At 36.7% G+C, this 19,288-nt stretch overlaps 1 protein-coding gene across 2 annotated transcripts in view; it reads right to left on the bottom strand.

Annotated features, from left to right (window-relative positions):
• Positions 1–573: 573 nt before the first annotated feature.
• The window catches only part of LOC150077483 (uncharacterized), a 116,574-nt gene continuing 97,859 nt past the window's right edge, over positions 574–19,288 (bottom strand). For both annotated transcript variants that reach the window (XM_090386838.1, XM_090386839.1), the window contains exons 7-9: positions 15,786–15,944; positions 5,778–5,923; positions 574–1,843 (exon numbers count right to left, since the gene is read on the bottom strand). In XM_090386838.1, the coding sequence (XP_090242964.1) occupies positions 1,535–1,843; positions 5,778–5,923; positions 15,786–15,944 (614 nt within the window). In that variant the 3' untranslated portion in view covers positions 574–1,534. The remainder of the gene's footprint in view (positions 1,844–5,777; positions 5,924–15,785; positions 15,945–19,288) is intronic.

The raw sequence follows: 19,288 nt of genomic DNA, 5'->3' as shown, positions 1-19,288 counted from the left end.
CGTTGTTATAAATAAATATGGTTATATTTATTTTAATTATTTAACGGGATTTCTCTCTCATATTCTAATTTAAAAGGGGAAGATTGAGTCGCGAGTATAGACTAATAATTGGCTAACTGGAAAAATTCTAACTTGACAGTGACTTTGGGAAGAATTTGGTCTTAAATTTTAGAATTGCGTTAAAAAGGGCATTATGATGCAACGAGGAAAACCTTTTCTGCATCTGCCTAAGCGGTAGTAAGATTCCACTTATTGAATCTAACTTCCAACTATTCATTCCAACAGCAGATATCTTTAATGCCACAATGTCTATATGTGTAAGAATTGTGCTCTTCGCTGAAGACTAAGCAGCTTTAGGCTCCAACAAAAATATCGTAATCTTTTATATATAAGATAAACCAGGTTGTACCAGTTTTAATAATCAATGCGTATTCAAGAATTATTGAGCGTCTCTTTCCTCTTAAAATCTAGCTAGAAATATTGTCTGTTCGAAGGAAATCTATGGAATTTACGACATATTTGGCAAAATAACAGATTCATAAACAAGACTAAACAGGTATGGTTTTTGGCATGCATTATCACGAGATCAATATTTATTAGTTGTATCTGTAATAACAGTTATTTTGGATGATTATTAATTCCAATCTCTCGCGCATTCTTCTACTTGACGATTGGTGATCTGATGCCGAATAATTCCTAGCAGATTCTTAATTCAACAAATTCTGTTCTTTGATCTGAATGATTCTTAGGGTTCTGTCACAGGTACAGTTAAGCAGCTGGAGTTCTGATGCTTTAATTAAACTGGATGGACATGATAGCGTTTGGAGTTATCTTCCAGATACTCAGAAAGAGTAACCTGAACCTACACCAGTAAAATAATCCTTAATTTTGACAGCATGATCATAATGAGTGAATGAGAAAGAAAATACCCTAGAAATGACTGTGCATCAGTGACGGGTCCCCAAATGATGTAATGACTCGAATTACAGTGTCAGGATATCGTAATTGCTGTCATCAATGAAAACGGGCACGGTTTTTGGCATACATTATCGTACATTAAACATGTTTATCAAGGAAGAATGCTATGTACATAATGTTTTTCTTTTCTATCTGAGCATTGCAGGCATACTTCCTAAGTGCTATATACGGTGCTGATTTATAATACCATAGTTCCTTCTGTGACGGAATTTACAATGAACTCAATACAGTAAGGAAACAAGAATAAACCAGTTTGAATTCGCAGAAATTGGTATCATGGGATGGGAGAGGAAAAAGTGCTGTATTAAAGAATGTTGTGTTTTACAGATGATTATTTATACACAGTTTCTCTAACTCTCTGGTAGAAACAGTTTTGACAGGAAAGACGGTGGAAGGAGAGAACCTTCTGTTCTTCTTATCCAATCCGTTGGACGTATACTTGGTGTTGCAAAGCGTCACAATCGTTCGTAGATTGTCACGTATCCGCTGCGAGATTGCTCCAGTCTGAAGAAGTTGCTTATTTTATTTTTTTTCTTTTGAAGTTGTCATTTGTTCCTTAGCTCACCCAAGCGTACTCGGTAAAGTTTTGTGTCGCCCAAAATTTGCACTTGGTTTTGTGATAGGATCCTATGACTGTGACATTTGTCGTCAACAATGCTATACCTTTAGGGTACACTGGCCATCCATCGTTGCCAATGCTGGATCCTTTAGATTTGACGAATGCCATAATGCTAGTCTGTATTAAATCCCTGAAGGCGAAGTCTTCTTCTGTTGGATTTTCGAGGAACATTTCCAGGTGATCAAAGAATGCAATGAGATCCCACATATGATGGCTAAATAATGATGGGTAGGTATAGAGGGTGACCTGAAAATATAAATCGAAATAATTATTAAAATTAATGAATGAGACACCTCAATGCCATAATAATATAGATTATTCTTTTATAAAAGGGGAGAAGTAAAAGTCTTTCACGTAAGGTTCCCTTTCAGGAGTATTGATTAAAACTGTATTGCTGTTATTAATAGTCTATGTGTTGTGTATTTGGGCGGCCCCTAGACTAAAATTCAACTCCTCCGTATTTTTATGTGAGAAATACATCATTCTTTAACAGGCCTGATTTAGGATTCATATAATGGAGGCCGTTAACTTTTTAAATGTATTGATCAAAGATTCAGTGTGAGGTAGAAAACTCAGTCCGTCGTCTATGGTCATTCCCAAATACTTTGTATTTGGAACTAATGGGATTTTCTTTCCGTCTGTTAAAACTCTTGGAGGTCTTCTGTAGTCAAGTCTTTCTTTAAATATCACCATGCCTGTTTTTGTTGGTGGCATCTCTAACTTAGTTTCGCCCAAGATGTTCAATTATTAATTACTGATTCGGCTCAGTCTTTATGACAATTATCAAGTTCTTAAGATAGCCACTGATCTAACACGATGTCACAAATTAGGGGCACTAGACAGAGCCCTGGGGACAACCTCTAAATAAAACTTACTCTGTGTGATATTGCTTTTTAACACATTATGCGGTTACCGAAATAACTACAGATTAACTTGTAGGACAGTTGACTACATATGGAAATTCTAAGGGAGTCCAAGACACTCTCCCACCAGAGGCAGTAGAACGGTATTTAGTTTGAGAGATCTGACAATAAGTAACTAAATCAGCTATTGCATCTTCGGCTGGTCTTCCTTTTTAATCCATATGGACATTGAGGTTGCTTGTGATGTATATTTAATATTTGCACAGTATTCGAGGAATAATCATCCTTTGAAACAATCTATCCAAATTCGCCAATAAGGATAATGGTCTATAAACCCTTGGATCAGTTATGGATTTACCTGTTTTATGTAATATCTTTTTAGAGTGCCTCTCTATCCAGAAATCTGAAAAAAATACCTCGTGTTAAACATTCAACATGTTTGGAAAAAAGTTCATGCATTTTAATGATAGTATAATTTTAAATTAAATCTATTTCCGGGCATTTGTTTACCTTCTCCTGATTAGCTGTTGACTTTAATTCATTAAGATTCAACAGTTCAGTTTCCAACGTTGTAATTACTATCTTGGCTAATTATTTGACTTCTCAGGAGAATTCATTTGCCGTTCATCTTCAGGAAATAATTCTACAATTACAGCAGACACAGTTGAGGTCCAGTCAGTCTGTTGTCTCTAGACAGTTGTTTAATAGTATTAAAATTTGTTAGCCCTAAGCTTGTCAGTACCATCTTGTATACCAGGCCCCACTGGACTGTTTGCCAACAATAACTTATGTTCAATTATCCACAGTATTGACCCTTTTTATTTCTGTATATTACCGTTAAAACTGCAACTTTATTCTCAAGCTATGCTCTTTGTCTTTGATAATTTTTCCTTTCTCTATTTACCTTGCCTCTTAAATTAGTCAATTCCGTAGGCAAGGAATTGTCAAATCTATATTAGATTGCCCATGCAGATTTGAAAAAAGGTTTGCCTCTAATATTTTGAACACTGAAATACATTCTTCCATCATATGGCCTCTGCCCTGATTTAAATAAACTAAACATAAGACATCATAGTTATTTTGAAATGCAGCAACACTTACCTCATCTACTACCATCCTCGAACGCAGCTCGTTTAGTTGCATCTTTAATTTTAAATTATCTGAATAATTACCACCACAACTAATAGATACATTTTATTTATTTTCAACTTTGCCAACTCAATAATCTAACAGTCTCCAGAGAACATAAACGTCCAAACTTAATAAACGCTGAAATAAGTTCTTTTTTTAGAATGCAAACTCCATCTAAAAATGCTGGACTTTGATCCTGACTTCTTCTTCAGCTAAGGTCGAGCCTTATTTTGTGTTTTAATTTAATTAACTTACGGAATTGATTAGTTACCTCGGAATTATCATGAGGGTCAAGATTTTCATGTTGTTCACACCAGTAATACTCAGCAAGGGTGGAACGAGCAAAGATAGCAGTCCCATTATCCTACTCGTCATCACGAATGTGGCCCTCCAATCTTTTGCCAGACACATCAACATAACACACCCGGCAATGATGCACATTATGTGATGAACAATTACACACATAATTTAAATAATTTAATTCATTTAATCATTTCATTTTAAATATTTGCGATTTCCTGTATTGTGAAAAGGTTAAGTTTTTGTTTATAATTTAATATACAGAGTACAATTCTTGTACTCTGTATATTAAAAAGATTGTTAATATAATCTTTTTAACTATATTAATTAAAAAGATTATATTAATAGGATTACAATATTCTAATCCTGTAATAGATAATTATTCTTATCTTCTCCTTCAACTGCAAGTTTTTTGTTTGTTTGTTTTTAATCGTTTAAAAATTGATTATGACGGATATTTTTCTCGATCTTATGATAACAGCAAAAACATATTGTTCTATTTTTTTTTTTAAACTGCTCCATGGTATAAAAATAAACACTTTATTGCTAATAGTATAAGTAAGGAACTGAGCTGTTAAAATACATTTTTATCATAGTCTTTGATCATACTCGTGATTAAGCCGCCGCCTTGCATCCCTCCACTGAATATTGTCTTGGTTGATAATTGCAACTCCTGACTTTTTTTTTCAATAATCAGGCGTTGCAATAAACTCCTGATTAATAGATTTCTCCCTCAAAAAGGTTATTAGACTTGTTAACAGTGAGTTGGCTTTGCATTAGCATCGTCTATCTGTATTTATGGGCAAAAAGTAGCCTTGTGATGCCATCTTTTGCCCGAAATACAGCACCTGTCTTAGCAGAGACTCTAAAACGTGTTGTGAGGTGGCCTGTGGCAGTTCTACCCATGCGCTGCATAGTGTGCCCAGTAATACTGCACATTGTCAGATAGATTTCCTTAGCATCGAATGGCCTTTGCCAATCAGTGCCAAACATGCTCAGTTAAGATGAGACCGTGGCGCTGGTAGGACGGAAAATTCATTTATGTTCTTTAAATCAGTTAGCAGCTTGCCGGGCTTGTGGAATGGCGCGCACGGTCTTGTTGATAGATACTGGAGTAGTCTGGATATGTCATCATGGAGTGTACCTAGCTGATGAGAATAGAAGGTAGGCATTCCCATCGAGCCGTTGATTAACGGTGATTAGAGGACCCACGGCATGCCACGAAAACTGCCCTCAATCCTTAACACCACCGCCTCCAGGTACATGTTTTTTCATCGAATATGGTATACGCCTATCAGCATGTAATATCCAGTGCACAGGTCATGTGGATGTTGATCTTGCTATTCTTAGGTTATATTGGGTGGTTACTTAGCCACTGTTTTGCATATTTGCTGCGTTACAAGAGGGAACGCTCACCACGGATATCGACCGTAGCTCTTTCACGTGTAACCTTTGGCTGGTTGTTCGTTGCTGAGCCAGTCATGGAAGACTCAGGAAACCACAAATGGGGCGCTTAACCATCTTGGCTGTCAATATACTAGTACCTGGACGTGTCACCCCCACAATCAATTCCACCTTCGGAGTTGGAAAGATTTCGATCCCGATCGGTTCCTTCTCACAGACACTGAAATCGATTGCCACTGGTGATAGCGGACGTTCCCGATTTTGAGCCTTGGCCAGCGTCACAGGATAGTCCATTTCTAGACAAGGGGTGTTGTTAATGCAAAGCTAACTCAGCGTATATTTATAAAAGAAATCATTATATACCGATTTTGAAAAAAGTAACGATGGTGTAAACTGAAAGGGATCATCTGTTCAATTGAATTAAAGTTTTGTTAAATCATTCTATAACATTGAACAAAAGCGTCCTCTACAAAATTACTCACCGGTCGAGACGGCCTTGATTTTACTATGTATCGGTAAATCGGAGATTTGAAATTTGTCGACATTATTTCAGCTAAGTCATTAACCGCACATGTTTGCCGAAGATCTGTCACCATGGTACTGTACACCTCTTCCGGTGTCTCAAATTCTGTAAAACAAGATATTGGAATAGATATTAGAATTATTATTACTAAAAAGAGTAAATAGAATAATTATAGTAATGATATTGGCACAATAATTATATTGTGTTATCAGTATACTGTTGTGTACTTTATATGACATCATTTTTATTTAAACCCCTTTGAAATTGTAGAAATAATTTTAAACATAATTAATACTTTAAAAAAAGGAAGTTTTTCTTTCTTTTATCTGTTAAACCATAGGCCATCCCTAGTACAAAGGAGCAGGTCTATAATTTGTGTTACAAGCAGCATTGCTGTGATTTTGTGAGCACGGCGACAGCCCTTTCACTGGTACTTGGTCTACTATCTGCAGCTTGTCTTCGATTACTGACACTTGAGTATAGCCCGTAGGCTACTTTGAAGGTGTCAGTTAGGTCTCCCTCGAGATGGTGCCTGCCACAGAAATTTTCTCTTCAGAGAATAAAAATTGTCTGCAGTTTTCTTTTTCTGTTCTTGAAGTCTTGGTGTTGAAGGAAGATTGTAGTTTTTGTTCAATGAAAACCGCCTGCCAAAAATATATATTTTAAATATATATGCTTATGTTAAACTAGTTTCAAGATATTCGCTGTTGGAAGCAATTAGTTTTTGTATTTGGAAGATGCAATAATTATCGTAATGATGTTGAAATTTAAGAAAAAAAAAATAAGTAAGATGGAATGATGTTTTAGAGCCCTAAAGACAGAGGGAGAGTCTTTCTTTTTACAGATATTCGAAATAAAATCTGGCTTCCTTTGTTCGTGTAATCAGTTTAACAATAATTGCTCGTATAACTGAGAGCTGCATCAGAGCCGATTGTCTCAACAACCGCTTAACAAAAGCACACATTCTATTCTATCTGTGACAACTTTATTTTTCTTTTTTCGGATCATGTGATAAAGAAACCTTCTAACAATCCAATAAATATTGCGTTGTTGATACGGCAGAATGGAGAATTCTAAACATGGAAGGAAGCGAGAAGTTTGTCTCAATGAATTCTCCTCGCAGGTCGGTTACCTGTGGGGAACTAAAACTCGTCTTTTGTTGTCTCTAAGATAAATCCATTAGATTTTTAAGGACACCTATACACAAGTGGCAAAATGTTGTGACTCTGAACTTCACTACCACTCACTTCAATAGCGTATTGGTGTCCCTTTGACAGCTATGACGCAATCCACCAACGAACGAAAGACTGCAGTGGGTATAGTCCTTTTCGTCTGCAGAACATTAACCAGATGGACTACCGATATTTGTTGGCCTGACCCCAACCATTGTTCCAATTGATCCCATAAGGTTGCAATTGTAATCTGCACCTGCCATTACAACATTTCTACATTGATGACCCAGAACTCCATGGATTTGTCCAAAACGTTAATGTAAGCAACGTTCCTGGTTCCCCACACAACCACCAAAGACCCTGAGCCATACCAGAAGAAACAGTTCCATACCTTAATTCAATCTCCTCAACCAAACTTCATTGACAGTACAAGATGTCATTACGGCAGCAGACGTTCTCCATGCGTTCTTCACACACCCCCAGCTGATCGAAACAGGGTGTAACAAGATCCTTCACTGTATAGAGCCGATTTCCCATGCTCTCTGGATTACTTGCGGCGTTCCTCACCCTATGCAAGGCAGGTCTGCTGATTGCTGTAGGTGATATGTAGGTTATGCGCCGCCGCTCTTCCATAGAAACCGACGCTGTGGATATCCGTACGCAGTATCTTCGTACAGACTTCATCTCCTAGTGTATGTTTCGTAGATATATATAACGAAACTGTCGTGCTACCCTTCCGAGTACCATCTCGTTATGTGAAGTGAACCCCGTCGTGTCCCGATGCGTTTCTGGAGTGGTGGTATCGTCACGTTTTCCTTTCTGATCGACTATAAAGCAGTAGCATGAATTGTATAACAAGAACAACTAACTTCGCGTGGCTCGTGCTCCTTCCTTGCAGACTGGCCTGAGTCACTTAAATTATAAAAACAGTGTTAAGATACTTTTTTTTGGAGGACACTGTATACTTGCTATACAGTTAGTAAAAGGCTTTACTTTGACGTAAAGTAGTTGAATGAATAAAGCTTTGATCCAAGCTGGATGGGAATGTTGGAAATGGAAAGCGTTTACTCTCCTATGTAATGGGTGCAGGATAAAAGTAGTCACCGAGTTACAACACACGCACATACAGACCAGCGGAGATCGTTAGGCCAAATCTCGCCTAATCTTTTAGAATGTCTAAAAAAGATTGGAGTTTCTCACTCTTTCGTGGAATTTCCCAAAGATGAGTTATAAGCTACGAGAGATCCTCTGGTTCTACACCAGTAGATACATATTGGCGATCATTAATCATGTTGAAAGATTTCAAATACTTTAAGAGCTGAGAGAATTGCTCTGTTGGCTGCATCAGGCTGCCAACTGGTTGTCGCCGGACTAAAGAAGGTGGCTGATCTTGTTTAAAGGTACTTTAAATGAAGAATATTAAAAAATATGTGTATCGACAGTGCTCGAATACATACGGGTGATTATTAACGAGATAAACGCTCCATAGATGATCTAGGAGTTCCCAGGTTAATAAATTTCTCTATCACTTAACAGGATTTAAAAAGAACAGTACAACGCGTAATCGGATGGGATATATATTTATATCCCTTATGAATCGAGTGGATATGGACAAACTTCCTGCAGAGCAGTGCATCAAGAATATTTTTCTAATAAAATTTAACAGAACAGACGTTAACTGTGGAACATCAGTTTTAAGAAGACGTGGAAACAACTAGGACAATATGGCGTTATTTTATTCGCACTCACATTATTTATATTTTTTGATTCATTAGTTTACAGCTGGTCCATTGATGTCTGTTGTTTTTTTTATCTTTGACCTCATTTTGTTTACAAAGAAGCTTCTTTCAGTTCTTTGATTTTCCTTGTTATTGCTGTCAGTTAACCTTTTTTGTGTTGTTGAAGTCTATGTTGTGGCCTTCTCACCACGAATGGTTGCTGTTTCTGATCTGTCAGTTCTCTCCCACTTAATGTCATTGATGTGTTCGACTGTCCTCTTTCTTTCTTTTTGTTTACCCAAAGGCAGGCTTTATCTGGCCATCTGTCTACGCTACTACAATTTTCTTTAGTTTTGTTTGGAAGGATTTTTTTCCTTTTAATTTGTTGCTGGTCTTGAATGACACTGTGTTGGTTTTTTCCTTCTTTTTTTTTGCTGAGGTTCGTACATTAGCAATCTCACCAAAGAGAAGTTAGGGCCATTTTATTAAAGATTTAACGAAGAGTGAAATTGCGGTTCAGTGAATATGATTTGAACTAAATGGAATTATACACCGGGTGGAAAAGCCCATATAAGTTCCATGACGTGAGGAACTTTTTTTATTGAGTTTTTTCACTCCTTTGCATAGTTTGTCGCCCCCCCCGCGCGCAAACTATGGTTTTTCATCCAGCAAAACAGACAAATCGACCAGAGAACACGCAATTTGTGGACATAGTACAATGGGCATTAAGTTAGCTCTTGGGTGTTCACAATATGACAATATTTTGTCCATAATACCACACCCTATATATCTTATAAGATCTATTTAAGGCTAATGATTTTTATGAAATTAAAACACTATTATACTACGTTGAACAGATAGTTGGCAACTGTCACCTGTACAAGTAAAATTTGAAATAATTGGAAAATTATTTTATAAATAATAAAATACCGATGGAGCTCTGAAGGTCAAGAAAAAAATGACTGAAGGCAATTTTGCCAACATGTGAAAATTTTGTTTACAAATTCCCACAGTTTACACCTAAATTAATACCTTCAGTAATACAACTCATGACATCAACTTAAGTGATTTGTGATGAGTTGAAAAAGCTGTTAGTTTACAAACATCGAAAACGATACAAAGTGGTATTATCATTCATTGGTTTTAACCGATGTTAGTAACTGATCAACTGTCTTTTCGATATCACGGTCACAAGAACTTATTATACCATTATATACATATTTCCAAATCAGAAATAAACATAATTAAACGAAAGTAGGTTTGCGTGCTTTATTTTTTCAACTAAGGTTGGGAAACCTGGATGTTATAAAACTCTTGAGTTTCATTATATGCTAGTTGGTTCCAAAAAAGTATACAGAATATATGAGAAAATCTTCTAAATGTAAACGTTTCCAAGTGAAGCGTGTTGCCATACTACAAAGGGCAGTTTATTAAAGAATACTGGCTTATATTAGCATATTTCTTATGCAACAAGGACTCCGGTATGAAAAACAATAAGTGATTTTAAATAAATTCTTCTCAGGAATCAAACCCACCAGATCGTTTTCGTAGGAGCCGAATGCTGTCATTTTCAATCAACTTCCATTTTCTCGCTGTATGAACCAAAGAATTCGCTGAATTTGTGGTGTACGCCAGTTGTCTCGTCCTTGTCCGGGAATTCTAGATCTCGTCATACTTTGACGTCTATAAAACAGCTATTATCAATGAAAACTTCCTATTGTACGACAGCTGTCTTGGGCAAAACTGAAATTTGGTTTTCTGTACGCAACGGAATCTCGTTCTGATGATGAAATGCCCAGACTACTACAATGAGGGCACGTTCTAAACCTTGCCATTATCCTAACAGATTTACAAAATCAATGCCGTTAAGTACTAGTGTGTGTTGTCGAAAGCTTTGATGGTAGAATAGAATCAAATGAGTTGCAGCATCCAATAATTCAGTTGAATATTATATGCTTGTGCTTTTGGGTTTTTGGCAATCTTTTTTATAATAAAAGTACATTTTAGTATTATTTTATAGATGAGAAAGAAATTCATCTCCAATATAAAGTAACTGCAACTTATGACTTAAAATTAAAAATGTTCAATGTAGATTCTATATTAACCACTCTTAGATTCCATAGAAAACCATCACATAAATCCTCCTCATTATATTTTTCTACATTTTATAACTAATACTTGAATTGCGTAATATTAGTATACACTTGGAAACTATACAAACAAATTAAATAAATTTTCGAACTGTTTGAGTTATGTATTTCATCAGAATCAGTTTCAATAAAACTGATTCTGATGATGTTCTTGGTGATCGACTATGCGAAATTATTCAGTTGGAAGCCTTACCTCTCACAGTATAAACAAACTTTGAAAAACTGGCCTTCCCAGAAAGAATTCCAAACCCATAAAGAGCAAATAACTATTAGGTTTGTTAGTGCGATAAAGTGATGAAAGGCAAAATATTATTGACAGTCGGTTGCTTAATATGGATAAAAGGGAAAAGACGTATATTATTCCTGAAATCTCTCACACCGTTTCCAGAAAACTTTCTGCATATGGTCATATGTACAGATGGTTCTTCGAATCGATAGCTTGTTTCCATGGTAATAAAAGGAAGGAGCAATAGTAAGTGACTATACGGCATTTTTAATGCTAGGAGTCACTGCATAACTGTCCAGCCTATATGGTAAATAACCTCTATAACGAAACGTATCCTCTTTTTCTACAGGTTAAAAGTGAGATGAGTACAACCGGTTGCCATAATTATTTATGCATTGTTTCAATCCAGAGATTTTTCAAGACAACGGATTCAATGTTTTCTTATCCAATAAGATGTTGGATAAGGGAACACGAGGGTATGGAAAAACGATGGTATTCCCACACCCTGGGTGTTGAACACAGAGCGCATTGAACTAATTTTTAACTATATAACGCCATTTATGATTCTAACCACTATTCATTCTTCCATTTCTATTCTTGATCAAGCCTTCTTCATATTTCCTGAAAATTTCAACATACCTGGATTCAAATGTTAGACCAATGTTAAGTCTTCTGCATCTCCACCCTCAAATAATACACACCATAGAAGAAAATGTTGCAGTTCCACTTGAATGAGAGTACCTTTTGAGAAACTAGCACGGTTTTGCACATTTTTTATAGTGTAAGGAAATAATGCAGTATAATAAAAGCTTCTTTCCTCTATTGAGAACTTAAATTTTGTGAACTTACTTCAGAGCCTTGCTGTCACTTAGTCTGTGTTGATCTCATGAAATGAGTAATATTTCATTGTCTGGAAACGTCCAGTAAATATGCCATAGTAACTTCTGCTTCTCCAGTTTTCTGGAAAATCTGACTGGCACTGGCGCTATGTGGGGAGGGAAAAGGGAGTGATGACAGATACTTTTCATATTCCGCAAAATTTGATTTCTTCAGGCGTTATTTCCCTTACTGCAGTGAGAGGGGAATTCACGGATAAAGCTCATGAGGGATAAAAACGGTGACATCAAAAGCGAGAGTAGCCGAAGTACGAAGTCGTTTGAAAATTAAAGTAAGAGTTGCAGGGTGAAATGAAAATAAGTATGGAACGTTTCTCGTCTTTCATTTGGCCCTATCCGAAATGAAGTACATGTAGTCTTCCAATTTTTGCGTACCAGAGAGGTCAGGTCTCCAGCAATTCATGAAACTTCGAGTTGTGTGTGGTTCAATAGTCATATCCAAGAAAGTGTTTTTTATTCCAATTAGTTCGAAAAATTTTATATGCTTAAAATAACAGCGTGACAGGTTGGAATGTGACGGCTCATTCAACATACAGTTGTGATCCGTTCCTTCCGATTATCATCTGTTCGATGCTTTTTTTGAAAAAAGCATTTAGTAGGGCAGTGATTCTGTAAAGACATTAAGTTAAATGGTGTGTTAAAACCTGATTGACTGGAAATATCCTCGATACAGTTGGCCACGTGATTCTGAAGAAAAACCTCTCACATGATCCGTCCATCTCCTCCAAAATTTTTCTAGTTCTTGAATTCATTTAAACTACCCACTTCTACAACAATAGATGGAAGTTTATTCCAACAGTTAACCACCCGCTGGCTGAAGGCAAACATCTATCCAGCAACCGTCCTTCATCAAGTTGAAGTTATGCCCCCCCTCATGCGTTTATAATCCGAGAAAGAGGAAGAATGCTGTGTGTATACTCGAGATGCGGCCAGTCATTGTCTTGTACCATGAGATAATCACCTCCTTATCCCTGATAGCAAAGTTTCTGTATATCATTGACAAAACTCCATGAGCTGTCTTGGCGCCCTCTACACTGCTTAGAGAACTTCATTTATCATTGCAAAATTACCACCATGTGTTTGGTAGTTAATTTTTAAATTGCGTTATATTTAAAATTTTTACATTTAATTTCATAAGCGTTTACTTCTTTACTCAAAGTCTTTCCATCGAATATAAAGCTTTGTATAAGTAAATGAAACCTAAAAATATGAAAATAAAATATTTCTAAAAAAAATTGCATAGATTAATAATTCTTTGTCCTACTGCGTATATAATACCCCCGTATGATTACAAACTTTAAAGAAACCTGTGTATTTCTTGTAAATAATCAAAGAATTTGCAATTTCTTAATTGTCCATACCCATAATAGAAGGACTGCAACATGGGTGGAGTTCTATACAGGCCCGATAACTACAATCCTCTAGTGGGCCTTTTTCAATGTACAAAGGCAAGATTTTCCAGTGTTTTAGTGCTACGCTATTGGGAGATTAACGGCATGTAATTCTTACTAATGCTTAATCCAAAACACGAAGTCACTTTTCGAGAATGGATGACAATTCCACCTTCAGCGATTGGTATGTTTCCCCCGTGGCCAATTTCTGAAATTACTTGAACTACTGTAATTACTGCGAGTGAGCAGATTTCGTTTGCACGCTCTTCTGCGTTTTACAGCGAAGGTCCCTTTCCCTCTCTCATGAGCTCCTAACCAGTCATTAGTCTGTCGTAACAAAATTTAAGGGTTCGCAAATGCGCGTTAGTGAATTAGAACGGATGGCATTAGTAACAGAAGACCAATCCTTACGCTCGTGATAATTAAGACACACTCTTCACTAAAAGGACTCCGTCAATCATCAGATAACGCTGACAACTAAATAGAATTCCAAATCTTCCACTGTAAAATTCGAATTTAAGAGATGCTGTCTGTTAGAAAACCATTCTAATTTAGCAATTATCTTTGCAAAGTTGGATGAAACAATAGTAATCTGATTAAACAGCTAATAAATAGCTATATAAAATTTTCTTTTAGCCAGCGAGTTGTTAATTGATGGAATAAGTTTCCTCCGCAAGTAGTTGTTGAAGCTGACAATTTTGAAGGAATGCGAAGGCCACTTGGATAGTTACTTACATGAGGAGGAAAATGCATTTATATTTTCTGATCTTTTTTGCTGACACTGCAAATGCTTGTGGCTTCTTTGCATTACATGACCAAAACCTAGAAATTGAAGTTTAATATGATATTAATATCGGTAAAATTATCTTTTAAATATGATGGCTAAAAATTAATTCCCGAAATTACATTTGGTGGCTCTCTGTTCCATCTAATCTCAAAATTATACCGATATTAAAGTAGTTTTAAATGTTTGATGCCTAAAACAATCCTGTGTTGTTCTTAAGTATTTATAGATTAAGGTAGCTACTGTTGAGATTCCATGAATTGCTGATGACCTCTTTCTAACATGTATTATCTAAAACATAATACTGCACAAAGGCTTTTAGGAAATAATAGTAGACAAGGATAATCTTTCATCATACTTCAGATACTATTCAGATACTTCAGACTAGGTAACCTGCGGCCATTTGGTATTACGATTTCATCTGCCCCAATAACAAATTTAGTTTGACTGTGGTGCGCTCAGTCGTTAGTTATGGTGACAACCATTGGACTTGGTTGTTATAGCTTGTATGCTTAACAGAGGTGTGTCCACAGCCGTATCCTTTAAAATTGAAACAAACGTTGCATCGGTACATCCCTCTAATTACCCTTCTATTTCGTTATCAAGATTAGCACTCTACCACCGTTGCAATTATTTTATCTCGATCGCTGCCCAATAAGGCAGCATTGTAGAGTCAGCGTCAACCAGCTAAATTATTTATTCATATGGCAAACTTTGAATTACAGGAGCCTACGAAGAAAATAAGTTTTATCCATTGTGCTGAACACTTAGCGCCAAACTTGTACCAGTTTAGGTTTTAAAATGTCTGTAAATCTACCAGGGAAGTTTAATATTATTAGTGTTAGCCAAATAGTGCAAGAAACCAACAGGCTTTTGCTTACTAGTCAAAAAATAAATAACAAAAACAAATAATAATAAATATGGAAAACCTAAAAACGAAAACAACCAATGTGTTTCCATCCTCACGTGGGTGAAGATGGAAACACATTGGTTGACCTTTGAATTTCCTCAAGCTCTCAGCCTCAACTACCCACGGATGCAGCTTATTCCAGTAAATCGCAACACTCTGACTAAAAGAAAGCTTCTTACAAAAACCAATCTAAAACTCTTTCCCTGTAATTTCAATTGGTGGCCCCTAGTTCAGGTATCGTTTATAGTAATGAAAATTTCGTCCTTTCATGTTACTATCCCCCCCCCCTTCAGGAATGATATGCTTCGAGGGGAGAAAATAAATCCTATCCTCCCTTGGCTTGTGCTCTTAATATGCTTGCGCATAATTTAAATCTTAACAAGTCCTACTGCAACGCTCTTTTAATTGTATTTGTAAGAAAGTGTTGATTATCTCAGATAACGGAGGATAGAAGGAGAAACCTGTTATATATAAGAGCATTATAGCAATTAGATCCCCTTGGAGATAAAGGTCAGCCCAGCTTGTACCTACAGAATGTTTCAAAAGTGGTATTGCTAAAGTTTTATTAATTTGATTTAACATGACGGTATATATCATTTGATGTGTGTATTTTAAATACAGCTCGTATTAATTTAGCTATAAAATATATTTGAGCCGAAAAAGGCGCGCTTAAATAATTTAAATTCCATAAGAAACAAGAAGAAGCCACTTCAAACCTACCATTATATTTTGATTCATTGTATAGCTGCAGTGCCATCTGGCTGATTCTTGGTCCAAAACTGTCCAAACTGGTGGACACATATTTTCTAAATTGTCGCCAACTCCAGCTTGGTAGATCGTCCGGTCCTGGCCAGATGTTTATTGATTGAGCTGCTGTACCTGAAACAAAGCAGTTACCAAACAGAATTGAAGAATGTTATAAAACAGTAAGTAAGACTGTAAACTATATTTATCACAACGCAAGGATCTATCCAAGATCAGCTGTTTGAAATAATCAATTCTCTTTGGAAAAAAAAAATTATTATTCTGAAAAGTAAGCTAATTAATTTATTTTCTTTATGCCTAAATATAAAATGAGAGTTTACTAAAGTATTTGATAATATCGACAAGAAACAGCGATATAAAAATACCGTATTTTTTCCATATTCGCCACTCATTAAAAATGGCACCATTTCGTAGCAGCTGCCTGGACTCTGTACACTAAATATTTTAGTCAAAATGGAGCAGCGTGCGAATAAACATCGTGCATTTGCTCTACAAACATTTCAAAGTCGGGTGACTGAGTTCTCAACGTGTATTTAGACTCCATTTCTGCAGTTGCTGAAATGGTAGTGTTCTAAGTCGAATGACCATAACACACTTGAGTTACAAATTGAGAACAGTCTTGAACAGATACGAACGGCGCATGCTGTAAAAACATTGAAATAATCAGGGAAACATTAGAAAGCAGTCTTCGAACATCGATTAGTTGCCAGTTAAGAGAATTGACCACACCGGAACGAATGTATGCCGGATATTGCATATCGATTTAAAGTTCCATCCATATGGAATGGATCAACAATTACTTGTTCACGATTTGTATACACCTTTTGAATTTCTTTAATCAATTCTTAAAAAAGCTGGTGAACGATGATGATCCATACTTAATCGCGCAGTCACGATTGATGTCTGCTTTTGACATCATCTGTCCACACTTTTATGAAAATACTTATCGTTCGTTCAGCTTTCACAGGAATTTCAGTCGTATATGTAAACATGCTACAAGAATTTCTAAGAGAGGCCCTTCACCAAAAAGGATTCAACCTACGAAATGTCTGGTTTCAACAGGACGATGCTACGACACATACCGCAACACTTTCCATGGACACTTTAAAGAAAATGTTCCCAAATTCGATAATTCTTTGTTCGCCTTCCTCATAAATAGATTCCCAATGGATGGAGTTGCGTGAAATTCTTTATTTCACTCTTTAAAACTATTATGGAGCCATTCCAAATGTCATTAAAATCGGAACAATAGAAATCCGGCAAATACTATCTTTCTTTTTTTTCATCCATGTCACGTAGATTACCCATATAACGTACATTATAATGAAGCACTGGATATTATATTTGTTGCCGTGCGCTGGTTGGAGAAATTGAATATTTCTGCGCATCCATCACATTTTTTGTAGCTGCCAGAAATGTAACGTACTGCGTACATTAATTTCTTTCCTTTTGACCGTAGTTCTGACCATCGATTTTTTAACATATCTGATGATAATGTTAACTATCGGGATTTAAAAATTACTCAGCTGTTTACTATTAATCTGTAAATCCGAATTAAGTTATAAGTTTTAATATTTATTAAAAGTGGATGCGAATCGACTTGGATACCAACAGTAAATATTGTTCCACTGCTCTGATTAATTTAAAAACGGATGATAAGGATCAGTTTTTAAATTAATCAGATTATTCTAAAGTGGAAATTATGTATGATAGGCAAGACGTACAGGTGCCAGACGTACCAGTGGTGTCATGAGTCAGTCTACCATGGCTGGCTCAACGTTATTTATTTTTGCGTGTGACCCCAACTAAACTATGGCAACTCCACGTGTGTTGTGTGTAGTTACCGTACTAATAAAGTGATATAATTGTAGTGTTTGGTTATATTTTTGTGCTATGCGACACGCTGCTTAGCTGACCGCTGTAGAAAACAGCAACGGGCTAGTTTCCATCCATGCCACGTGAAGCCAGGCCAGAGATCTACTACATAGCACCCGTAATGCATACTCTTCAACCATGTATAGATCAGCAAAACACTTTATAAGTGTAGAAGAGTAGAAAAGAAGACTCGTAAGCCAGGACAAGTAGATAAGAAGGAAAACAGAAAAAGGAAAGAAAATATTGGTCCAAACCTGACTCCGTATGCAACAGTTTGCCACTTCAACTCAAAGTATCTCTCCACACTCAGCTGCTCACCAGGAGTTCTCACAAGTGAAATACACGATGGCACGGCCTGCAGTAATGAGACGCCATGCAGATCTTCAAGCAGTGACTGCATTCAAATGGACAGAACAATGTTGCACCAAGATGAACAGCACTGATGTGACTTCATGCATCGGACGTGCTGTTATGAATAACTCGAAAGCTGTAACTATGGTGGGGTTTTCACTTAGGACAATACGTCGAAATTTTCCCAGTAATCAAATAACATTCAGTCAGCAGCGATGCCTGTGGTCGAAAAAATCTCGAGGTGAGAGGCCAACGGAGGTTGAATAGATTTATGCAAAGTAACAGAAAGACTATAGTTAGTCAAATAGCAGCCCAGTACAACCGTGGTAACCAAAGACACATTTGAAAATTCACAACTCGTACTTTGACACAGGTTCAGTATTCTGTCTCCACTCCTGTAATTAAAAAACAAGAAGAAACGGTTACCGGTCAGGAACACTAACACTGGATAGTGGGGGATTGGAAAAATTCTCTGATCTGATGAATTGCGCTTCTTGTCTTTCCGCTGATCGAAGAAGCAGAATATGGTGAAAACATGCTTTCAATGAGCCCATCTGCCAGGTACCGACTGAGGCGATATAATGGTGTTGGGAGTGTTATTATGGTGCACATACGGCCCTTTGTTACCAGTGGAACAACGTCTGTATGGCACAGGTTATCTGGAAATTGTTTTCGACTAGATTCCTCCCTTCAAGTCTGTAGTGTACCTGTCTGGATGGATTCTTCCAACAGGCTAATACGCCAAGTCACAAGGCCAGAATTGTAACAAATTTGCGCACAATGAATTCACCCAACTGTGGTTGCCCCTGCAGTGGGCTGAATTCATCTTCATTCCTCCCATCACCAGATCTGAATCCAATGGACACCTGTGGGAAGAGCTAGAACGAGCTATTCGTAGTAGCGATCTCCAACCATCCAGTTGCAACAATTGTGGGAAGTAGTTGAGTCAGAATGGACCAGCAACTTTATATCATACTTTCAACATCTCATCGAGTCCATGCCACGACGAATCTAGACTTCACTGTATTAGGTAGCTGTACCTAATAATAAAGTGAAGGCTCAGTGTGCATAAAAGTGTGTAAATTTATCAAATTTAGGTACTTAACAAGTGAGAAGAATAGCAAAGCTCATCTACTTGAGGATCAAGTATATTTATCTGCACAGGACAACGAGTACTTGAACTCATTATACCATAGTGACGCAGGGGATATTCACCCTCACCATAATAATGA

The sequence above is a fragment of the Mastigoproctus giganteus genome, chromosome 12 (genome assembly GCF_048544385.1).
Source record: "Mastigoproctus giganteus isolate SK-2022 chromosome 12, ASM4854438v1, whole genome shotgun sequence".
Taxonomy (NCBI): Eukaryota; Metazoa; Arthropoda; class Arachnida; order Uropygi; family Thelyphonidae; genus Mastigoproctus; species Mastigoproctus giganteus.
Note: the sequence above shows the minus strand (reverse complement) of the source record. Positions and strands in the feature narration are given on the sequence as shown.